General features: G+C 45.4%; 1 protein-coding gene across 5 annotated transcripts; it reads left to right on the top strand.

The window, feature by feature from the left end:
• Window positions 1–581: 581 nt before the first annotated feature.
• On the top strand, window positions 582–19406 carry LOC137538305 (uncharacterized). 5 transcript variants are annotated; one of them, XM_068260388.1, is made up of 3 exons: window positions 10209–10325; window positions 13111–13197; window positions 15133–19406. In XM_068260388.1, the coding sequence occupies exon 3, from the start codon at window positions 15282–15284 to the stop codon at window positions 16305–16307; it is 1026 nt and encodes a 341-aa protein (XP_068116489.1). In that variant the 5' UTR covers window positions 10209–10325; window positions 13111–13197; window positions 15133–15281; the 3' UTR covers window positions 16308–19406. The 5 variants fall into 5 exon arrangements, with proteins under 5 accessions (XP_068116490.1, XP_068116486.1, XP_068116489.1 ...); XM_068260389.1 differs by lacking the exons at window positions 10209–10325; window positions 13111–13197 and adding an exon at window positions 582–633; XM_068260385.1 differs by lacking the exon at window positions 13111–13197 and having other exon boundaries at window positions 10205–10310.
• The last annotated feature ends 5880 nt before the right edge of the window (window positions 19407–25286 follow it).

The raw sequence follows: 25286 nt of genomic DNA, 5'->3' as shown, positions 1-25286 counted from the left end.
ACCCTCCGTGAACTGACATGGAAAGGCCGCTTGATTGAGCAGCCGTTTCCATGGTAAACCACTTAAGACCTGCCGACGCCTATGGGCGTTAGCTGGTCGTTAAGAGGTTAAAAGGGCACGGGATAGAGCTGAAATCAGTCTAAATGTTAAATAGCGTTGTATATTGGGCGCCAATTGAACACAGAAAAATATATATAGATGCCTAACCCCAACCCCCCCCCCCCCACACTTCCTGATGCATAACCCTAAACCTCCCTTCCTGATGGCTATCGCCGTGCCAAAGATTGCTTTGTAGACTTCTGATGCATGTCATGTCAAATCAGGAGCCTATGGAAATACACTGCTGCATGGTGAAGATGGGGTGAGGACCTGACGCTGATCTAGGTATTTCTACTCCGATGTTCACTCTGCTATTCAGATTGGTCTGGTCGCCTACGCCGCCAACTAGATTTGTTGCACCCAAAAATGATGATTCTTCTTATTCTCTGCCCCCTCCCTCTGTTGTGACAGTCATGTGATGCACTGGACAGAAAGCAGTTGAAATTCTGGAGGCGCACCTATTGATTTGATATGAACCAGGAGATGATGGTAAATCCTAACTGATGGTGAACCACTGGTTGTCCTGATCGCACAGTATGTTGAACATGCTCATGTATCTATGCTTCCCATTGCTGTATCACTACGGCGCTACCAATGGCGTGCAGAGGTTGTGACTGAATCTGGGTCCTTGGGCCTGGGAGGGGGGGGGGGAGGGGCCCTCCCTCAACGGCAGTGTTAGCTCTATACTGGTCCTGTGCTGGTAATGATCACTTCTACATAGATGCTTTTAATAATGGTAATCGTTAAACAAACAGTTTCCTATCCCGTTCTTGTACTGTAGTGGTCCTTGGCAGGTTTTGGTGCACCATATCAATTATGTATAGAATGCTTCAGGAAGCTCAATGTAAAACGTAAATTGGGGCCCAAAGTTCCTTGGCTACGTCACTGGGCGCTACAGAATATGTTATACAAATGATAACAATAACTCCGTCCTTAGCAGATCATAACCCCACTGCAAAAGCTCTAAGATCTCTGGACATGTAAATCAGGCTCACATTATATTTGTGTGGGCCTGTTGAGAGGTCACTTTCACTGAAATAGCTGCAATCTGAATAGGAACCTGAAGTGAGAGGTGTATGGAGGCTGCCATATTTATTTCCTTTTAAACAATACCAGTTGCCTGGCAGCCCTGCTGATCTTTTTTAGGCTGCAGTAGTGTCTGAATCACACACCTGAAATAAGCATGCAGCTAATCTTGTCAGATTTTTGTTAGAAACACCAGATCTGCATGCTTGTTCGGGGTCCATGGCTAAAAGTTTTAGAGGCAGAGGATCAGCGGGACAGCCAGGTAACTGTCATTGTTTAAAAGGAAATAAAATGGCAGCCTCCATATCCCTTTCATTCCAGGTTCCCTTGAAGATCAAAATGTGAGGTTAGGAAAAAAAAAATCAAGTAATAATATAGTTAAAGTGTACCTGAGATGAAATCCATCTCAGGTTCTATACTTACCTGGGGCTTCCTTAAGCCCCCTTGAGGCCGTTCAGTCCCTCGCTGTCTCCCCGGGTGGCTTCTGGCACCCACAATACTGCACCAAAGCCTGGCCGAGTCGCGCTTCATGGCGCATGTGCAGCCTGGCCAGGCGCTCTCCCGTCTGGCTTCCTCCATGGGAGCGTTCTGCGCCTGCGCAGTAGTATCGTGGCTGGGAGCGCAGTAGAACCTTCCCAGCCACTGGAGCGCGACGGGTGAGTGCGTCTGACCAGGCTGTGCGACTCGGCCAGGTTTTTTCGGGTTGTATTGCGGGTGACAGAAGCCACCCGGGGAGACAAAGAGGGACTAAGCAGCCTCAAGGGGGCTTAAAGGTAACCTGTATCAAAAAAAAGTTCCCCTGGGGGTTACTCACCTCGGGAGGGGGAAGCCTCAGGGTCTCAATGAGACTTCCCCCTCCCCTGTAGCTGCAGGCAGTCCAGCGCTGGCTCTCCCGAAGTGTCCCGGAATCCTCCCTCGACAAGCACTGATAAGTGCTGATTTATTTACCTTTCTTGGCTATCCGCACGGAGATAGGCGAAAATAGCTGATCTCCGTCTGGTCCGCTCTACTGCGCAGGCGCTGGAGACTTGCACCTGCGCAGTAGAGCGGCCCGCCTATCTCCGAGGTGGAGAGCCGATACTGCGCCTGCGCTGGGAAGGTAAATATTTACATGCCCGCTGTTCGGGGAGCTTTATCTCCGCCGCCGTGGGATTGAGGAGGACGGGGGAAGCCTCAATAGGATCCGGTGGCTTCCCCCACCCCAGGTGAGTACCCTCCACGGGAGGTTTTTCTTAACACAGTTTTTCTTTAAGAAGGCCCCAGTTAGGTATTGTACCTGAGATGACTTTCATCTCAGGTACACTTTAAGCTGTAGGATTTTAGCCTGGCCACACAGAAATCTATACACCTTTTTTCCCCAACAGCATACCTCGCAACTCTTTGAGATGAGAAAGAGGGACACTTAAGCCACGCCCCTGTCACACCTCTAACTACGCCCCCGCCACACCCCTAATCACGCATACCATAAAGATTTCATAAGAATAATATGTTGTTTTATACTTCAAACCACACTGGTCCTCTCTATCCTGGTTCATTTTCCTTCATATTAACATTTTAAAATTAGTAATATATCAACTTAAAGGATGGGAATAAAGTTTACAGTCAATCAAACACATTTTTTTGTAAAAAAAATATATTACAGGAAAATTGTATACTTACCTACGGTAATTTTCCTTTCCTGGTGCATACTCCATGGCAGCATAACAGCTGGGTTAGCTCCGCCCCCTAACCCCCATAGGACAAAGATTTCTATAAGTTACCTCCCTATGTGCGGCCCTATATTCTAATTGCTATCTCCTCCCGAAGGACATTGGGAGGGTCTGTTATGCTGCCATGGAGTATGCACCAGGAAAGGAAAATTACCGTAGGTAAGTATACAATTTTCCTGTATTTCTGGTGCCTCCATGGCATCATAACAGCTGGGTCTTAACTATCTACCCAGACAAATGGGCGGGACCACAATAGCAATTTTCACACTTTATTTACATTGCTTGCTACATTCAGTACTGATTTACCAAATTGTGCAGAGGCAAGATTCGACAAGTCAATTTTATAGTGATCTACAAAAGTGTTCTTAGAAGACCAGTTAGCAGATCTACAGATTGCCACTGAAGACACTCCCGCTAAACATGCCCAGGAAGAGGAGACGCCTCTGGTTGAATGGGCTGTGACTTTTTGCGGAGGTTCCAGGTTTGCCATAACATAAGCTCTTTTGATCAGTCTTGTTAACCAGGCAGCGATAGTTCTTTTAGAAGCTCCTTGCCCCCTTCTCTTCCCCGTTGGTATTACAAATAGTTGTTCTGAAACCCTGAAGGATTCTGTCAAATCTAAATATGCTTTTATTGTTGATGGCACACATAACGGATGTGTGGACTGCAGTTGTAAGTCCTGATACATCTTAGAGAGTGTCCATTCTGCGTTAAGATGGAAAGGTGACACTACCTTTGGCAGAAAACGCTCCATTGGGCGTAGGACTACTCTATCCTCATAAAGGGTGAGTGAAGGTTCTTTACATCCAATAGCATGTAATTCAGATACTCTTGCCGCTGAAGTAATTGCAGTCAGGAAAGTCACTTTTTGAGTCAAGTTGAGTATATTACACTTATCATGAGGGAAGAATGGGGGTTTTGATAGGCAATCCAAGATAACTGTTAGATCCCATTTTGGATGGAAATCCCTCCTTGGAGGTCTCATTTTCAACACTGCTTTTAAGAATTGTTGTATCAGAGGATCTTTTGCCCAAGGCTTCCCTGTTATAGCTGCCAAGGCCGAGATTTGTGATTTTAGAGTATTATATCCGAGTTCCAATTCCAGTCCTGCTTGTAAAAAGGCAAGAATGTGATTAGTCGTTATGTCCGAAGTCTCCAGGCTTTGCACTTTCAAGAATTCTTGAAACTTTCCCCATACTCTGGAATAGGTAGCATTAGTTGATGCCTTTCTTGATTTTAAGAGTGTTTGAATTACCGTATCTGTACATCCCAGTTGCTCTAACCTCGACCTTTCAGCCTCCAGGCCGTCAGCAGTAATCGATCTGGATTCGGATGGCAAGTGCTCCCCTGAGTCAATAGTCGTCTGGTCACTTTCAATGTGATCGGTTGTGTAGTGTTGAGTTGAAGTAGAAGTGGATACCATATCCTTCTTGGCCAATTCGGTATTACGGCAATTGCTATTAACTTCTCCTTCTCCAACCTTTTCAAGAAACGTAGAATCAGAGGTACTGGTGGAAAAGCATATACTAACTTCGCTCTCCATGGCTGAATTAGAGCATCTACTCCGTCCGACAGCTCGGAGTTCGTTTTGGAGAAAAATTTGTTCACCTTGTAATTGTTCTCTGAAGCAAACAAATCTATTTCGGGTAGACCCCATATTTTCACTATCCTGTTGTACTCTGTTGTACACAGAGACCAGTCGTTGTTGTTTTTCCATCCCCTGGATAATTGATCGGCTGTTGTATTCTCTTTGCCAGGAATATATGTTGCAGAAATCTCCAAAACATTCTTTTGAGCCCAAGACATCAAAGGTTTCACTTCCTCCAACAGAGTCCGGCTGTGCGTTCCACCCTGTCTTTTTATATAAGAGACAGTTGTTCTGTTGTCCGACTTCACTAATATTGACTGCTTGCTTAATAGTGGGGTTAGTCTCGCCAGCGCCATTCGTACTGCTCTCAGTTCTAATATATTGGACTGGGTATGGTCCTGTCTGGATGACCACGGGGCTTGTATCAGTTGACCCTGACAGTGGGCTCCCCATCCCCATGCACTGGCATCGGTCGTCACGACGATCCAGTTCGGAAGCAGGAACGTCTTCCCCTGAGTGAGATTTTGAACGTCTAGCCACCATCTTAGTTCTTCCTTCGTCTTTTGTGGAATATAAATCTTTTGTGACAAATTCTTCTTGTTCCATGTATCCAGAAAGTGACATTGTAGCGATCTCATTTGCCAATGACTCCACCTCACTGTGGGGATCGTGGAGGCCATCAGTCCCAGTATCTTGAGACATTATCTGGCTGTGATCCAGGTTGATTGGAATATCTTCTTTATCGTGTTCACCAGGTGGCACGCCTTTTCTTCCGGCAAAGATATTATGTTCCGGGTTGTGTCGAACAATGCTCCTAAGAAGACCATCTTTCTTGTGGGAATTAACTGGCTCTTCTCCCAGTTTATGCGCCACCCCATCTCTTGGAGTAGAGTAAGGGCTGTATCTCTGTGTATCAGTAGTTCTGTTTCTGATTGTGCCAAGATTAGTATATCGTCCAGGTAATGGAATATACGTATCTTCTTTTCTCTGATCAGTGCGATTGTTATTTGCAGTATTTTTGTGAACGTCCTTGGGGATGTTGATAGGCCAAACGGAAGTGCCTTGAACTGTAAGTGGATGTTTGCAAAATGGAATCTCAAAAATTTTCTGAACTGCCGGTGTATTGGAATATGAAGATAAGCGTCCTTGAGGTCTATTGAAAGCATGAAGTCTCCTTCCTGAACTAATGATGTTATGGATTGTAAGGATTCCATTTTGAATTTCTGAAGTAGTATGTGTTCGTTTAATATTCTGAGGTCTATCACTGGCCTCCAGTCTCCAGTTTTTTTCTGTATCAGGAACACTCTGGAATAAACCCCTTCGAATCTGTGATGAGTCGGTACTTCTTCTATTGCATTCTGTTTCACCAATGACTCCACATACTGAAATAGGCAGTGTCTTTTCTCGTGGTTTTGAGGCATTTTTGTTTGCACGAATATGTCTGGTGGTTTCTTTTTGAACATCCACTTGTGACCGTGTTTGACAGTATTTAGGGTCCAAGAATCCGTCGTCTTTTCCACCCACACCTGAGTGAATAAGGCAAGTCTTGCTCCTACTTGATCGATGTGGGTGGACGTACCCTCAAAAAGACTTCCCATGGGTTTGTTGACTGGTTGTAGCTGGCTTATTGCTTCTGCTAGAACCGGATTGTCCACTTCTCCAATTACGCCGATATTGTTTACCCGGCCTGTAGGTTTTGGTCTCCTTGTACTTATTTTGTGGTTGGAACTTTTGTTGAAATCTCTGTGCTCTAACTTTTTTATCTTGTGGCAGCATTCCAGATCTTCCACCTGTCTTTTTTGTAATGGCCTCATCCATCTTTTTACCGAACAAAAGTTTCCCGTCGTAAGGTATTTTGACCCAGTTCTGTTTTGAGGCTAGGTCGGCCGACCACGGCTTAAGCCATAGTGCTCTTCTTGCTGTAGTAGCTGAAAGCATAGATCTGGCGGAAGCTCTGACACAGTCTATAGCTGCCTCTCCCATAAAGTCAGCTGACACTTTTAGATCTTGTAAGATAGAAATGATTTCTTCTTTACTTCCTCCATTATTTATCGCGTCTTCTATGTTGCAAGTCCAGTTCTTCATTGCTTTTGCTAAAGCGGTCAATACGATTGCTGGTCTACATGCACCGCCCGCTGACATATAGATTTTTCTCAAGTCACTCTCAATTCTCCTTTCTAAAACATCCTTAAATGCAGCTGAATTATTCATGGGGAGCGTGGTATGCCTTCCTAGCTCCGAGACTGATGCATCTACTGCTGGAGTATTCATTAAGGAAAATGCTTCTTGTTGATTTAAAGGATATAACTTTCCCCATTTATTTTGAAGGGATGGCTTCTTGTCAGGTGTATCCCATTCTTCTTGTATAAGGTTTTTAATTTCCGGCATGAAAGGAAAAGTGGGTCCAGTCTTCTGGAGATGGGGGTAATATTTAGCTGATTTCTCCGGTTCCGGAATCTCCTCCGTCTCTTCCCAATCGATTGCTTCTTTTACCGCCTGTATCAATTTTGGGATTAATGCGAAGTCGAAACTTCCCGTAAGTTCTTCCTCTTCTTGCCCTTGTAGCATAACTTGTTCCTGTGTGGCTGTCGCACTATATTGTTTTTCCTTTTCCAGTTCTTCCCTTACTGCTTTCCTTATCAGTTCTAAGGCTTCAGCGGAATCTCGTTCTTTTTGTCCCGATGCATCCCTAAAGCAATTGGCACAGAGCTTTTTATCTTGTAGTGCTGGTTCGTCACATGCCCAACAACGCTTAATGCGCTCCCTAGGCGATCTCGATCTTTCCTTGGGCGTGCTTTCCCTATAAGTCTGTTTCTCCTGGGAACGTCTCTTCGATCTTGATCTTGACTCTCTCATCGAACGATATTCATCGTCTGAGTGACGATCTTTCGATGAAGGTCTCTGATCTTTATGAGAAGATTTCTTCGCAGACGTGGACGCTGAAGTCTTCTTCGAACTTTTGGAACTGCAAAAAAAGAGCAGACCATAATAGGTAATTTAATTTATTACCCTCCTTTTTTTTTTTTTTTTTTTAGGCCGCTAATAAGAAAAAGATATTTGTCCCACCTGCGGTAATCCGCCTGATCATTTTTATCGCGTTCCATACTATATCTCTAGTAGAGTAGGCTGTGGATAGAAAGAGAGAGAGAGAGAGAAAAAAGAAAACGAGAACGGAAAATTTTACTAAAAGGTTGAATCTAGGAATGAACTATACTATCACATCATTATTTCACCTACCCATCTATATACATATATATATCTATACATATATATACTTTTTTTTTTTTTTTTACATATTTATATATACATATCTCTATATATATATACCTATATACGTATATATACTCCTCTTGTCCCATATACACCTACAGCCATATAAGAAATTTTTATGCAGCAGGTATATATACTATTAAAATCTACCTAAAGAGCAGAGGTATCCCGAGTAGGTACAGTCCACCAGCGTCTCCAGCTTCTTACTCGAAGTGAAGCGCTGTAGTGGCTGTTTAAATACTGCCCGGGACCTCCCCCCAGCCTTGAGCATGCTCCGCGCAGCCATCCGCCCACAAGCAAGATGGCCGACGGCATACACATGAGGGCACCACGTCATAAGGACTCGCCGCGCAGACCGGTTGCCCTGCACAGCATAAGAATCCTCCTCCTCGCGCGCGCGCGCACTAGGTAGCCGGGGAGAGAAGGAGTAGAAAGAATGCGGAAGACGCCGAGCCGCTACCTGCTGTCCAGCTCACGCTATCTGTACAGTTCAGGTAAGCGAAACCACTGACCACCAATAACTTTCCGCATAAAAGGATAGAAAAGAGACCATAGAGGAATTTAAATGGAGGATCATCAAGAGGATCCACAGCTTACACGCGCGTGACCAAACCACCTTGTGAGCTGCGGTCACGTATTCCGGTACAGGCACCCGGATACTTTGATAAGAGGCCTTTAGCACCCAACACAAAGTCTGCCAGCAGGAAAGGGTAAACCTGCTGGGAATATTTAAAATTTTAAAAGGGACACCGCATAGAAACCTATGTCCTGAGGGAGGACAGAAAAAAGAATATAGGGCCGCACATAGGGAGGTAACTTATAGAAATCTTTGTCCTATGGGGGTTAGGGGGCGGAGCTAACCCAGCTGTTATGATGCCATGGAGGCACCAGGAAACTATATTTACATAGAAAGAGGGACAAAGTCCTAAAAGAGGGACAAATGAGGAGGAAAGAGTGACAGAGGGACAGGGCTTCCAAAGAGGGACTGTCCCTCCGAAACAGGGACAGTTGGAAGCTATGCAAGGCCCATACTCACGGGGGACGGCCGTCGCCGCAACCGCGTAGCACGCGCGTGTTGCGGCGACAGTTCCCCCGTGTGTATGATGCGCGCGCCCCGAACCGTCGCCCGTCGGAGCTGTCGCCAGGCGATTGACCTGTTCAATCGCCGGCTACAGTCGTCGCCGCAACCTCGCCGGAACTGTCGCTAGCCCCGCATGTGTATGCGGGCTAGCGACAGCTACCCACACACACCACACGGAGCTTCCGGCGGGGGGGAGGAAACTCGGCGACAGCTTCCGCCGCATCGCTAATCCCTCTGCTGCCGTGTGGATGCAGAGGGATTTGGCGACGAGCTGTCGCCGAACTGTCGTGCACACGCTCCCGTGTGCGGCGACAGCTACAATTGTACCCCCGTGGGTACTTAGCTTGGGAACAGTAAATTCGGGCGCCTGAGGCTAGTGGACAAATCGGGCGCCGCCATTCACTCCTATAATAAATATCGTTTAATGGGCGGCCGATAGGAAAAAAGGGCGCCGGAGAAAAATAACGTTTTAAAAGCGGCGCCCGGAGACTTAATGTTTTATTACTGTTTCTCATGATTACACATTATTAAATGATTTATACATTTTTAAATTTTATTTTTAAACGAAAAACAGTACAATATTTTTTTTAAACATTATTTTTAAACGAAAAACAGTACATTTTTTTAAACATTATTTTTAAACGAAAAAACTAACAGGGGGGTCTTAGGTTTAGGCACCAACAGGGGGTTCTTAGGTTTAGGCACCAACAGGGGGTCTTAGGTTTAGGCACCAAAAGGGGGGTCTTAGGTTTAGGCACCAACAGGGGGGTCTTAGGTTTAGGCACCAACAGGGGGTCTTAGGTTTAGGCACCAACAGGGGGGTCTTAGGTTTAGGCACCAACAGGGGGGTCTTAGGTTTAGGCACTAACAGGGGGGTCTTAGGTTTAGGCACCAACAGGGGGGTCTTAGGTTTAGGCACTAACAGGGGGGTCTTAGGTTTAGGCACCAACAGGGGGGTCTTAGGTTTAGGCACTAACAGGGGGGTCTAGGGGTTAGGGGTAGGTACAGGGAGGGTTACTTAGGCACCAACAGGGGGGGTCTTAGGTTTAGGCATCAACAGGGGGGTCTAGGGGTTAGGGGTAGGTACAGGGAGGGTTACTTAGTAATTTTTTTTTTAAACGTTATTATACGTTTCACTATTTAAACGAAAGATTAACGTTTTTACAATTGCCGATTTAATGCACATTATTTAATGATTTATAACTTTATAAAACATTAATTTTAAACGAAATACAGTACAATACATTTTTAAACGTTATCAATGCTTATCGTTAAAAACCCGGCGCCCTTTTTTCCCAGCGCCCCTTTTTAACGTACGCACTTAGCTTTGTTATTGTTTCTATTTTCCTGCTCTTTGAAGCTGCAGTTGAAACTTTGGCCACTAGCTGTCGCTGCTGAGCACGGTCTCGTATAAATAGATAGTGAGTGTGAGTTTGGGCGTTTTCCTAGCAACTGCGCAGAGTGGAGGAGCCTAGCAACTGCGCAGTTATAATGGAGACGATGCTGTGTGTGGAGTCTTCTGTTGCTTCTATCACAGGTATAGCATTACCAGGTAATACCACATCTCTCACTACAGCCTGCCTGGCAACACCCACCATCCTCCTCATCCACTAAGTTGGCTGCACCATCCCATCTGCCATGTGCTTGCTCCATAGCATCTAATTACCCAGCCACCAACCCCTACTGTATCATCTGCTATGGCCATAGCTCCCAACTGTCCCTCTTTTGGAGCCCTGTCCCTCTTTCCTCCTCATTTGTCCCTCTTTCAGAACTTAGTCCCTCTCTCTAAAGGGAACCTGAAGTGAGTAAAACTATTTGAAATAAACACATGACGTAGCTGCAAATTAATATTACATACTAACCTCACCCTCAGTTATTCTCAGAAGCTCACCATTTTCTTCTTACAGTGATCCCTTTTAGTTCTGACAATATTTTGTCAGAACTGAAATATGCCAGTTGCTGTCAGTTATATATTAGCAGCTTCTGTAGGGATCAACTCTTGTGTATTTGATATATCAGCAGCTGTCAGTTACAACTGAATGTGCAAGGTAATGTCCATGTTTCCCTATAGCTCAAGTGGGTGATATCACAGTTTAACAGTGTGTTGACCTAGTAGCTGTTGGGGGTAATGGCCATTTTCAAAATGGAGGACGGAGAATTCCATTGATCACAGTGAACAAACAGGACGCAAGAGAGGAGAAAGAGATTGAGGAGTAGACTACACAGGACGTAAGTATGACCTGTGTGTGGTTATTTTGACTTTGTATTTTCAATTCAGGTTCTCTTAAGTAAATATATATATTTCTCTACTAAAAAATGTGTTTGACACTAAACTTTATTCCCATCCTTTACATTGATATATTACTAATTTTAAAATGTTAACATGAAGGTAAATGAGCCAGGATAGAAAGGACCAGTGTGGTTTTATATATATATATATATATATATATATATATATATATATATATATATATATATATATATATATATATATATATTTGAAATCTTTATAGTATGCACAGCTAGGGGTGTGACAGGGACGTGATCAGGGGTGTGGCAGGGGCGTGGCTTAAATGTCCCACTTTCTCATCTCAAAAAGTTGGGAGGTATGTTTGCCCACCCCACCCATATTCTGCCACACCCCATTCTTCTACAGTTTACAATCTGTCATGTCTAGCTCCCTTTTTATCAGAAATCCTGCCTCATCCTCTTGACTGTTAATCCATAAACTGTCACACTTAACTGTTAGTCGGTGATCAAATCTACGCCCTGTTTTTGATCCCCTATTACCTTCCAGGGCATAGATTTGACTTCACCGCCGAGGTGCGTTCTAGCCACTTACGCTGCTTCCGACAATCTCGTTGCTCTTTGCCTGCCGCAGCTCACTCGCCCTGCCGTCTCTATGACGGCAGAGCCCTGTGAGCAGGTCAGGAGCCTTTAAGTGGTTCATCCCCTATCAACTCATTCTTTGCCATACCCATCTTCCCAACAGCTCATACAGCGCACCCGATCTCTCTCCCCCCCCCCCCCCATATTCTTTTGAATACTGTTTTATGATTGGTGCTGTGACTATGTCCCAGCACCATCCCCCCCCCCCCCCCCCCTGTAACCCCACGCACGCGGAAACGCCGGGAAAACCGCAAGACTAAAGAGCTTGCGGTTTTCCTATTTAGTTACATTACCGACGATTCGTGTGCGGGTGTGCGGCGTGCGAATTCTGACGGCTCTGCTGTGCAGATTTTTTCTGCATAGCGAGCCGCACAGAATTCCTGACAAGTGGAAACGGCGCCATCCACTTGTATTGGTTGAGCGAATCTGCATGCAGAAAACGCATGCAGATTCGCTCGAGTGGAAACGAGCCCTTAAAGATAAACATTTCTTTGTTACAGCTGATACAAATCCTGCAATAAATCTACAGTGTATCTACTTCCTACTTTCATGGAAGCAGACAAAGGGTTAACATCCAGCTGAGGAATCAAATTGCACCATGTGATTAGACACAGATAAAGGGGAATTTAGACAGGCTAAACTCTCTTGCATTTACAAATTAGCTGCTCTGCCATGGCAGAGGAGATTCCTGAGCTGACACAGATGAGAGATCAAATGATGTTGGTGATTAGTCCCAAATGAGGGGGAATTAGACAGGATAAAGTCTCTAAATACATACAGGGTGCATTTCTCTATGTGTTCCTTCTGTCCTGTGCAAGAGTTCAGGTCCACTTTAAGTTACCTGGGGCTTCTTGCAACCCCCTGCGGTCACTCTGTGCCCACGTGGCGACCCCCTCAAAGCTGGCAGGTCGTAGTTGTAGGCTACTGCGCATGCTCTACCCTGAGCTGCACGCACCCTTATCGCGCTCCTGTTGCTGAGAGCGGTCAGCACATGCACAGTACTGATTTTCCCATACTGCGCATGCGCTACTCCGAGTTGCACGCACCCTTATCGCGCTCCTGTTGCTGGGAGCGGTCAGCACATGCACAGTACTGATTTTCCCATACTGCGCATGCGCAGAACGCTGCCATGCGCGGGGATGCAATGAGGAGGTGCAAGCTTTGAGGGGGTCGCCACTGCTGGCTGGTGGGTTGCAGAAGGACATGCAGGTACAGGGTGACTGCAGGGGGGCAAAAAGCCCCAGGTAAGTTAAACTGCTTTTTTTTTTTTTCAGACTTAAGATTTTCTTTAAATTAAACCCCTCCCCCTCTTGTTATCATACCTCTGATTTGTGACCTCCTCCATAGATGTTGTCAGAATTTTGTCATCTTTTATGGCCCTAGGTCTTTAGGCTACCAATTAAAGTGTACCAGAGATGGTTCACTGGCCCTTATTTATACTTACCTAGGGCTTCCTCCAGCCCCATGAGCCCCGGGGCTTCCCTCACCGTCCTCTTCAGCCCCTCTGTTCTGATGTTATGACTTCTGATAATCCGGTAAGTCGCCGCCAGTCTTTCACTATTTACAAGCCCATAATTTAAAAAATAACAGTAATATACCTTCTTGACGTGCATATTAAAAATGTTCAGTCCCTAATGTAACTATTTATGTATTTTTGCTATTGTCATTTTTTTATGCAATTTTTTTTTCAGGGGGGGGGGGGGGGTACTGTGGGAGAGTGTGTGAAGGAAGGAGTTAATTTTAAATGTAATTGTGGATCTTTTATTAAAATCAATTGGATATAGGTGTAATTTTACTACTTGGCCACCAGATGTCCTCAAAAATCAAAACAATCGCCACTCCAAAAACTATATGCAAAAATCTTTATTATTTGAGAAATATCCGTGAACAACATTCCACTTAAAACATGAACCCCTCAAATCATGGACACTGGGCTTTTACATCATGGGGAGTAGTCCATGAGCCAACTCACTCATACAGCATCCACACTAGCAACTGGATCGGCCGACCCTAGGTTTGTGTGTGTGAGAATGAGCGTAAAAGCATTATTATGGCAAAATTTCTCCAGGCTTACTGGCAATATACAAACGGTATCCTCCTCTGTAGCAAAATTTACTTGGTGAGCTAATATCAGTCCAGTCAGTTTATAGCTGCAAACTTTTGCTTCCGTGATCGGGACAGACCCCTATAGACAACAGTCCTTCCAATTAGATGTTTAACTCTGCCACAGTGGTAACACGTTGGTATTACTGGCTATCTGCACAGCTTTAAACCACCTCACAGAATGTTACCTCTTCTGCACAGCTCTCCATTTTTGGCAAATGCACCCACCGCGGTATCCCACTGTTCACAGGTACCTGTGTTAGGGGAAAGGACTTAGTCCAGGCTGCCATCCAGCGGTTTCAGCGTATTGCACGCTCGTCACTCATGGCCGCTCCTCAAGCCCAGCGTCTCCAAGCCTCACCCACATTGTGAAGTGGTTACATTTGAAATTTGAAAATGTAACCCTGAAGTGGTTAAATTTGCGTCCTCCGGGAGCCCTCAGAAGGCTTCAGGAGCACCTACGTCTCTGAGTGCTCCTGAAGATGGGCAGCTCTATACATGCAGTGCTCCCAAAGCCTTCCGAGGGTCCCCAAAGTGGTATTCCACTAGTTGGTCGAATTATACAAAGGAGGTGACAGCGGTGGAACAAGGGGAAGGAGAGGGGACAGGGAAGCCTCTAGAGCAGGGATGTCCAACTCCAGTTCTCAAGGGTCGTGGTCCTTTTTGGCACAGCTCAAATTAATTGATGGGACTGAATCAGGAAAGGTGTGGTTCATTACATAGAAGACATTTCTTAGTCCATCCTAAACACTGGCATGAATATGGCCCTTAGTGTACATGAGCTGGACAAATAAAAAGATGTTATACTTACCTGGGACTTCCTCCAGCCCCATGAGCACCGATGCATCACTTGCCATCCTCCCAATTGCCTCCATTCTCCTGGTATAGGTCCCGGGAATCTGGCTCAGTCGCGCCAGTCTGCTCTTCTGCGCATGTGCGGAGAGGCCACGCATGCACAGAAGAGCTGGCTGGCGCGACTGAGCCAGATTACCGGGACCGATACCGAGAGAACGGAGGGACTCTGGAGGACGGCGAGGGACACATTGGTGCTCATGGGGCTGGAGCAAGCTCCAGGTAAGTATAAAATCTTTTTATTTGGCCATCTCAGGTTTACTTTACTGTCTGAAAACTGTTCTCTATAGGATCTAGAACTTTCCCACTCTATTAGTAAGTATCTGACTTTTTTTTCTTCCCTTCAATCTTACTTTGTTTTTTTTAATGCGAGAAGGGCATACTTGGATAAGTTTCTGATCTGTGTGCGTGTTTGATTGATCCCCCTGTTTGATGTTAATCCCTGTTTCTCCCCAGGAGACCTTATTGTGATTTATTTTTTGAGTCCTTCTTAGTTTTATTTTATTCTTTCATAGGGACTCTTTGAAGACCATTTGCTACCTGGGATTGAATCTGCTTATTATCCAGCCTCTTGAGTAAAATCCAAAACCGTTACCTGTTCACAGCAGGCAGCCATATATTCCCGTGTTACTTCTCATCTTGTTCTGCATCTGGAAAGGTTACGATGTCATCCAGAAGTCTTCCACATTCTTGTGTGAAACCTGGTCAGATGCAGTTGGCAAGGCCGGCGGTTGAGCACGTGGTGGCGCTTCTACCAAAGTTTAATGGTGCTAACATGCCCTTAGGGGACTGGGCCAAAAAGGTACTGGGGATTGTCAGAGCTTATCGTCTGAGCCCAGAGAAACAGGTGGAAGTGGCCATGAGCAAACTTGGAGGTGAAGCCCGCAGAGCCATCTTGTATGCCGCTCCACAAGAGAGAAGATCGTTGATAAAGATGATCCAGGTTTTGGAGGGGAAGTCTGAGGATCCAGATTATGTCCACCTGCTCTGGAGAAAGTTAACTGAACGTTGCCAGCAGGAGAATGAGTCCATTCAACATTTTGGAAATGCCCTGCAAGAACTGATGGCCAAAGTGAAAAAAAGGAGGCTGGGTGCTAAGCCCATAATAGCAAACCCAGAGAAATGGCTGAAGAAACTTTTTATACAAGGTTTGAGGAGTGCTGAAGTCCAAAAAGCATTGCAGGAGATGTTGGCCAGAACACCTGATCTGACTTTCTTTCAGATTCAAGGTGCAGCTGTCTCTTTAAGTGGAAGACAAAATCCAGTGAAACTTCAGGGGGAGAAAGCCCCTAACTATTATGTTATGCCTGGCCATGGTAATCCACGTCGCCTAATCCACTTTTCCCACATCCAGTGGCTGGTGAACTGCAGGGTGCGGTCTTTATACGGCTATCAATACCCTTATGTTCCTTATGACCTTTTGGTGGAGATTGAAGAGAAAAGGGACATATGGGCCAGCGAGTATGTGTGGAATCGCTTGGGCGTTTACCCAAAACAGAGAAAGCCTGATGGGGATCCAGTGAAGGCCACAGCCTTTCGTCGATGCATGAGAGAGTGGAAGATGGGCCGCAACATACACAGTGACCGGGTGGTCATCAGCAGGCCACAACAAAGAGATGAAATCAGAAGTGTGAAAGTGTTCCGAGAGGGCCGAACCGTAGTTCTACCAGATCCTGCATTCTATTATTAGTGTGGAGCTGAGTGTGTCCATTGGGGGCAAGAGAGATGGTCCAACTCTCTCCAAACCCAAAAAACAAACAGTTAAAGTCAATGGGAATCAGATATAAAAAATCATCCAGATACTTTCCTAAGAAGAGAGCTCTGAGTCCTATAGAGCCTTCCTGCTCCACTCTCGGTTCCCGATCCAGTGCTGGCTCCCTGGTAACAATGTTTGACCAATTTGGTTAAATACTGCTCTCTCTGCTGCTTCAGAAGTCTTTGGGAGCCCGAGTGCTCCTGAAGATGGGCCGCTCCATACTGCGCCATCTCTCGCGCGTGCGAAGTTTAGAACCGCCTGTCTTCGGGAGGACTCGTCTCCCAAAGATTTCTGAAGTCCCTGGTGGTGGGGAATTTAAACTGGGGAGCCAGCGGAGGGGACCGAGAGATGAGAGGGAAGGCTCTATAGGACCCAGAGCCTTCCATCTCCTTAGGCAAGTGTCTGGCTGATTTTCTTTTTTTAAATTGATTCCCATTGACTTACATGGAAGTATTCTACTGTATTTGTTTTACCATTGTGATGCGATGCAAAAACTCTTGTTTTTTTTCTAATGTTTTATACTTTCGATTTTTTTTTTAAAGGAGTAATGACACTCCAGTGATTTCAGTCTCGTTTTAGATACTTTACATTTATACCAGCCTAGTTTTAGATAATTTTAGATGTCTTTTTTATGATCTGAATTTCTTATTTTGCGGCCTCTTATTTTTTGTTTTTTCAATTAATGATTGTAAATTTGCACTAATTAGTAATGTACAGTGCTTTGTGCATTGCTGTAAGCTTTTTGAAAATACCTGCCTGGCTTCTGTCAGGCTGCATCCTATAGCTCCTCACTGCTAGGACAGTGGGAGTGGCATCTCTGACACAGAACCAATCACCTGACCTCAGTGGAGACAGCGGACAAGACCGGGAGTCGCCGCAGCTGGAGCACGTGAGAATGATACTGCACGGGCACTGGCAGAGGGGCATGTTTACATTTGGGGGGACAGCAGCTTGGGGTCTATTGCCTTCATCGGTCGTTGCAATGTCACACCTCGTTACTGCTGCACACCTGATCAACCTTGTTGGGCCAAGATTTTCCTGCATGCTTGGTCAATGCATTTGTCCGACTTCAGCCCGAAATCTGTCAAATCCTCAATTGGGCATGCTTGTTTCAGCACCATTTTTCATCAGATTTGATTAAATTATCAAATCGGACGGTTGATCGGACCACTGGTTGTATGGCCAGCTTTACTGATCACTTATTAAACAGCTGATGAATCTAATTAATTGGCAGCTAGTGGCCTTAGTTGCTTTAAAGCAAATCTGAAGCGACGCAATAAAAATAAAGTGAGATACTCACCTATGGACAGGGAAGGCTCTGGATCCCAAAGAGACTTCCTGGTCTTCTCTCCAGGCCCTTGGTCCGCCGCTGTCCTTCCATGAAAGCTACTTGCACAACTGGTTGTATACGCGTTAGAGAGTCCTTGTGAAGGCCCCAGTAAAACTCGGGTAGGGGAGCTTTTCCGAAGATGAGCAGGTCCATACTGCGTACACGCTAGTCCAGTAGTGCACAGTAGTGACGTGCCTGTCTTCACATGAACTGTGGATGTTGAGCTCGTCTGAAGTTTTCTAAGGAGTCCTAAAGGCGTGGGAGAGACTATTTTTTTTTTTTAGCATTTTTTTAGAGTTGACTTCATTTTCTGGGTCAGTGGAGTGTTGCATGCAAGAACGTTATCCCTTATACTAGCCTTGGGAAAAGAAACTTTTTGGGTAGAGCCCTTCTGTAAGATAATATGATAACAAGGCGTTTGTATCTCTTCATGTGATTTATGTTTGTTTATAGAGACCCTAAGCTGATGAATAATAAAAAAAAAAGTTTGACTTACCTGGGGCTTCTACCACCCCCCTGCAGACGTCCTGTGCCCCCACCGTCACAAAGCAATCCTCAGGTCCCCTGCAGGGCCACTCATTGTCATTTGGATGCACAGCCCTGGTCTGCGCACCTCCTGATTGCACCAACTGATCGCGCACCTCCTGATCACGCTCCCGTGCTCTGCGCAGCACAGAAAAATCTCTGCTGCGCATGTGCAGAACAGTCCCAGTGATATTGACTCACCAGTTGGCCGCTCTGGGAGAGGGTTGCTGCGGTGAGGGGGGTGGCGGATGGAGGATTGATTTGTGACGGATGGGTGGCACAGGACGTCTGCAGGGGGCTAGTAGAAGCCCCAGGCAAGTTAAACTCTCTTTATTCCTCAGTTTACATTCAATTCTTTTTTTTCCACCCATTTACATTCCCTTTAATGGGATCCTGTAAGTGGATTCAAGTATAAGAACCCTCTACTATATCTTGTAAGATCATTGTTTACTAAAAATACTTGTTGCTGTTTCTTACGCTGTAAAAGTTTTCTGATTACCGATCCAGGCAACCGAGAAGTGTTTTTAAGTTTGTCAGCTTGCCCAGACTTTTTGCTAATTCCCTCCTCGCAAATCTCCCTTCTCATGAGTCATGATGCTGTCCGCGCTTGTGTTTGCAGTTTTGCTCTGGACAGCACCGAGCACACAGAGCAGCTGTCTTGTCTCCACACAGAGAGAGAGAACAGACAGCATGAGTCATGAGAAAGGCGGTAAGGAGGGCATTAGCAGGATGGCTGGGCGGAGCTGCGGATCTGACCATGCATGCTTTGGTCGAGTTTCAGCATAGTTTTCATCTGGCTAGATTAGGAAGAGCAGGAAGGCTGAGCGGAGCTGCTGATCTGACCATGCATGCTTTGGTCGAATTTCAGCATAGTTTTCATCTGGCTAGATTAGGAATAGGAACTATTTTACAGCACTTTTAGCAAACACTGCTTTTTCAGAATATAGTAGTAGACTCACATACTTGGATCTGCTACAGGGTCCATTTAATAGGCTGTGTTATAAGTGCAGGGAGTATTAGAATGAGTCTACCACCCTCCTCCCCAGACGTGCTTACAGGATAGTACAAATATATGTTTCTTGTGGAGCTGGACACTTATGGAGGTGATGTTAAGAATAATTTGGTTGAAAGTTAAATTGGAAACTGATTTCTCAGTTAAGAGTAAAAAACTTTTTTTTTGACTTCCTGTGTCTGTTGCATTTTTTGGCATCATTATTCAAACTCAACAAACCTGCCTAAAACCTGGTACACGTATCCAATTTGGACCGGCCAATGATTGGCCAATTTTACCACCTCCCATGGTTGGATTTCATGCAAGGCCATATAGGCCATGGCCTAGGGCATCAGGAAAGCAAGGGGCAGCCTGTGGGCAGCAGAGTGGCAGTAGCGGTTAGCCTGCCGAACATTCATCCTGCTGCATAGAGTTTGCACATAGCGGTGGGTGGCTACCAACAGCCGGATCTGGCACTTGGGGGATGAAGGGGCAGTGAAAGGGGACTCACAGTGATCTCGGAGCTGCCTGTCACTCACCGGCTGCTCGCCAAGGAGTTTACAATCGAATCCCTGCCATCATGTCATTAACTATCCTCAGAGGAGCTTACAATCTATTCCGTGTTGGGGCGATTTTAGGATGCTGTCAGTTTGGGGGCAGCTGGTTATAGTGGGCCTTGGGGGGTAAAAAGTACAAATCCAGCCCTGTCGCCTCCATGTAGTATGAGACTTTACCTACATGATCTGTTCATACAACAGTATTCAAAATTTGCCAGCCCTCATACTGCATGGAGGTGGTAAAATTGTTCAGTGATAGACCAATCGAAATTGGATATGTGTGCCAGGCTTAAGTAATGTGCTGCCAGGGGCATGAGGAGCACAGGGTTGGTGGTTTTCTGTGTTGTTTGTGGTTCGTTGGTTGGTAACTTCAGGAAAAGTAGTTTATGGTACATTAAAAAAAGCCCAGGGCTGTGTAGTCGGAACTAATTTTTGGGTACTCGGAGTTGGTGGTTTCATAAACTGAGGAGTCGGAGTTGGAATTGGATGATTTTTGTATCCAACTCCACAGAAAAGGGATCCACAGACTTCAGTCGAGTTCATAAAAGCCAGTTTTCTTTATTAGGAAAACATCCACAGAAGACAGACATCCACAGGGTCAAACACCTAGGTAACTATGACTAAGGCCACACTGCAAGCCCGATACGCTTCAGTTTGACCCTGTAGATGTCTATGGGCTCAATTCACAAAAGGGTGCTAACTCAGTTAGCACATCCAAAGCTTTTTATTGATCGCGCGCAAAACGTCACACCGGGAGCGATCAAACCGCTGCACTGGGTGCGCCTAAAACGTTGCACGGTGTGATGTTTCGGGCGCATCCGGTGCAAGGTTTTTGGTGCACCCAGTGCAACGTTTCACGCTCACTTAGCGCGCTAAACTTTGCGCGTCGTAAAGGGCTTTAGGCGTGCTAAGGGGCTTTTAGGCATGCTAACTAAGTTTGCACCCTTTTGCGAATCAAGCCCTATGTCTTTTGTGTGGATTTTTCCTAGAAAACTGGATTTTATGAACTCTACTAAAGTCTGTGGATCCCTGTTCTGTTGTTCACTAAGGCTTAGCTAACCAGATCCTGCACCAGTAAGTACATTGTCAGGGGCTTACAGCGTTTGAATTTCCTTACTGACTCCTTTTGTACCCACTCCATAGCCCTGCAAGGGTTGTGGAGCCAGAGCAATGTTGGGTACCTGGAGTTGGAGTCAGTGGTTTCATAAACTGAGGAGCTGGACGCTGGGACAAGGTCCTCCAGCACCTAAGGCTGACACGCCCCAGCCTTCACACACTGATTGCTATTAGACTAAGAGGTGCCCCAGGGCCCCCAACATGTTAATCTCTAGTTATCTGGCTTGCAGTCACTGCCATGCATCCCCTTTTCTTATTTATCTCTGCTTCAAACACAATAGGGGAATGATAGCTGAGTGAGTTGTGCTCCCCCTCCTACACTGCGCCCTGAGGCTGGAGCCTTTCTCGCCTCAGTCTGGCCCTGAGTTGGAGTCGGATGATTTTTGTACTGACTCCACAGCCTGGAGAAAATCAGTATCTTGGAACAGTGAGGTGTTTCTGGCCTGGTAATACTTTGCATATACCTTATACATTTATTCTGGAGAACATCATCCCTGTATTGGTGGCAGCAAAACAAAGTAATGTAGGCTATGTCCTTCCTATTACAAGATTGGGGGAGGCAAATGGTGCCTTGCCTGGGTCACCAAAATGTCTGAAAACAACCTTGGTAACACATATGTACAGTGTTAGACTGGGAGCTGGGAAGCATACAGTCAAAAATGGCGCAGAGTAAAAAATGATGCACCGTTCTGCCGATCATAAAACGCTATTTACCGTTTTAATGTAAATACATTAAAATGGTAAATAGCGTTTTATAAAACAGAACAGTGCGCCATTGAAAAATTAAGGGAGCTAGTCAGAGGAGGTCGGGCTGGAGGAGAGGCAGTGGGAGTCGGGCTGGAGGAGAGGCAGCGGGCAGTAGGCTGGCAGCGGGGGTCGGGCTGGAGGAGAGGCAGCGGGCAGTGGGCTGGCAGCGGGGGTCGGGCTGGAGGAGAGGCAGCGGGCAGTAGGCTGGCAGCGAGGGTTGGGCTGGAGGAGAGGCAGCGGGCAGTGGGCTGGCAGCGGGGGTCGGGCTGGAGGAGAGGCAGCGGGCAGTGGGCTGGCAGCGGGGGTCGGGCTGGTGAGGCAGCGGGGTGGAGGGAGTAGGTAGCATGTGTATACATTACATTGTCCCGGCCGGCGATCGCTCCTTCACTTCACAGCTTGCACGAGTTCTGCATCCAGCCAATCACCATGCGGCTTCAGTTTCCCCGCTGCCAGCCCACTGCCCGCTGCCTCTCCTCCAGCCCGACCCCCGCTGCCAGCCCGCTGCCTCTCCTCCAGCCCGATCCCTGCAAAAAAAATAAAAATAACATATAAAACGATAAATATCGTTTTAAGTGCAGCGCCATTCTGACACTATTGGCGCTGTGCGCCATTTTTGCCTGTCCCCGCTGGGAAAGCTGAGGAAATCCACTTGCTGGCCAAGCAGCAGTAATCGGGTGTCGCTGCTCACAGTGAAGACTTGCTGCAGGTTTCTATTGGGAGTGATAACACAGGGTTACTGCTGTTTGGCCAGCAGGTGGATTTCCTCAGTTTTTCCACCTCCCAGTCCGACACTGCATATGTACACTTATGTCTTGCTCTGTTCTTCGTCCCTGCAGCCTCACACATTAAAGAACAAGCGACACCCATGCTAACCTAGAAATAAAAAACACATATATATAAGCAGATAAATACTTCTACTTGCATAACAGATGTATTGTGCTAGCCACGTAATGATTCCTGTGAATTTTACAAAGGAAAAGTAGAAAATCTTATTCTAGGCAGTGGCCATCTTGCCAAGCTAATGCTGACATCATATCCTCTCTGACTCTTGTTTTCCCCCCTCCTTTCTCTTGCTCATTGTGAATTCATTAGCTGCCCTCCTCCCAGAGTCTTTTTTTTTTATTTACACATCCAATCACTGAGTCACCTCAGCCTTGCTTGTAAACAGAAATGATCAGCTAGGCAGGGAAATAGATAGAAGAGGAGGAATATATTATAGATAAAAAGAACTCCCAGCATTCAAAAGAACTCCCAGCATTCAACTTTTTGGCACTAGGGCCAGTGCTCCAAACCAGAACAGCAGAAAAAGTTTTGAATGCAGTATTAGCATCTTTATCACTTAATACACTCAGACCAGTTGCTGTTGAAATTTGATTTTTATGGTGACAATACTGCTTTAAAAGAGTACTTAAAGCGTAATTTTGAAAAAGTTAGTAGAGGGAAACTCCACCCCTCTCGAGCTCGCTGTTCCAGCGCTGGGACCCTCAGAGCCTATTTGACAAGGGTCTGATGAATAGGTTTGCACAGCCGCACTCCCGTCTGTGAACAAGTGTGGCTGCACTGCGCAGGCACAAAATGGCTGGCTCATGCACAGCAGCACCGAGCTGGTCGTGCAGTAAGGAGTCTGGGGACTTAATAAGAGTAAGGAGATCATGTTTCCCCTTAGGTCTACTTAAAAGCAAACCTGAAGCAACAAAAAAAAAATGAATTGCATGGGTGGAACGGATAGTTAATAGAGCATTAGTAGCAAAGAAAAGAGTCTCATATTTTTATTTTCAGTTATATACCCTTTTTTTATAACCTCACATTTGCAGTTTTAAAACCACACTCTGTCTTTTAAGCTATAAAACAGCAGAAATAATGACCCCCTTGAACTTTCCTGCAGTAAAATCCCATCTCAAGCTGTTTCCACTGTTTCTTGGCTGTGAAAGTGCTTCAGAAAACAGGACTCGGTGCATAGATACCAACTGACGTTTTTTACGTCTTCCTGACTTAAACTGTTGTCATTTTATTGATTCCAAAACCTTTACAACTAATTATTGGAACTCAAATTGGCTTGGTAAGCTCAGTGACCCCGATCTACAAACACAGGTGAATCCAATTATGAGAAAGAGTATTTAACCAGTTCACCCCCAAGGGTTTTTATCCTAACGGACCAGAGCAATTTTCAGTTGTCAGCGCTCCTCCCTTTTATTCCCTAATAACTTTATTACTACTTATCACAAGAAAATGATCTATACCTCGTTTTTTTCGCCACCAATTAGGCTTTCTGTGGATAGTACATTTTGCTAAGAATTTTTTTATTCTAAATGCATTTTAATGAGAAAAACAGAAAAAAAAGAAAAAAAATCATTATTTCTCAGTGTTCAGCCTTTATAGTTTTAAAATTAAACATTCTCCTGTGGATAAAACAAACACGTTTTATTTGCCCAGTGGTCCAACCGTTTAGATTATGTCCCTACCACAATGTATGGCGACAGTATATTATTTTGAAAAATAAGTGGTTATTTTTCTGTTTGTTCTGGCCATAATTACAAGCCCCTATGTAATAAATTAAAATTAATTTTCCCCCATAAAATATAGAATAAAAAAAGCTGAGTCCCTAAGGCAACTATTTATTTATTTTTTTTAAGCTGATTTTTTTTTTTTACAAGTGTTTTTTTTTGGGGGGAGGGTTGGAAGTGTAATTTTATTAATGATGTGTATATACTTGAAAATGTATGTATTTTGTAGGTGTAATATACTTTTTGGCCACAAGATGGCGCTAGTGAACACTCATAGGACGTGTTCACTTTTTTTTTTTTTTTTTTTTTTTTTTTTACACTTTATTAAACTGTTACATTTCCTGTTTATGTGAATGGACGTAGCCGCTGTTCGCGGTCACGTCCATTCACTCCAGGCACTGCAATTGGGTAGAGGACTGTTCGGTCCTCTTCCCCAATCACCCAGCACGGGATCCCGATGGTAATGGCGGCGGACACACGGCGGTAGCAGCGGCGGGAATGCGCGACGTATTAAAACGTCATGTTGCTGTTAATAGCGGTAAGCATGACGTTTTAATACGTTAGGATGGCGGTAAATGGTTAAGGGGGTCAATTGTAAGTTTCCCTCCTCCTTTAATTTTCTCTGAAGAGTAGCAATGTGGGGGTCTCAAAACAACTCTCAAATGACCTGAAGACAAAGATTGTTCACCATCATGGTTTAGCGGAAGGATACAGAAAATTGTCTCAGAGATTTCAGCTGTCTGTTTCCACAGTTAGGAACCTATTGAGGAAATGGAAGACCACAGGCTCAGTTCAAGTTAAGGCTCGACGTGGCAGACGAAGAAAAATCTTGGCTAGACAGAAGCGACGAATGGTGAGAACAGTCAGTCAACCCACAGACCAGCACCAAAGACCAACAACATCATCTTGCTGCAGATGGAGTCACTGTGCATCGTTCAACCATTCGGCGCACTTTACACAAGGAGATGCTGTATGCGAGAGTGATGCAGAGGAAGCCTTTTCTCCGACCACAGCACAAACAGAGCCGTTTGAGGTATGTTAAAGCACATTTGGACAAGCCAGCTTCATTTTGGTATAATACTAATGGAAAGAGGAGCGCTCTATAGTGTGTTACCATAAAAAATGCTTTAATACGCAAGGAAT

Source organism: Hyperolius riggenbachi, chromosome 11 (assembly GCF_040937935.1).
Source record: "Hyperolius riggenbachi isolate aHypRig1 chromosome 11, aHypRig1.pri, whole genome shotgun sequence".
Lineage (NCBI taxonomy): Eukaryota > Metazoa > Chordata > Amphibia > Anura > Hyperoliidae > Hyperolius > Hyperolius riggenbachi.
Note: the sequence above shows the minus strand (reverse complement) of the source record. Positions and strands in the feature narration are given on the sequence as shown.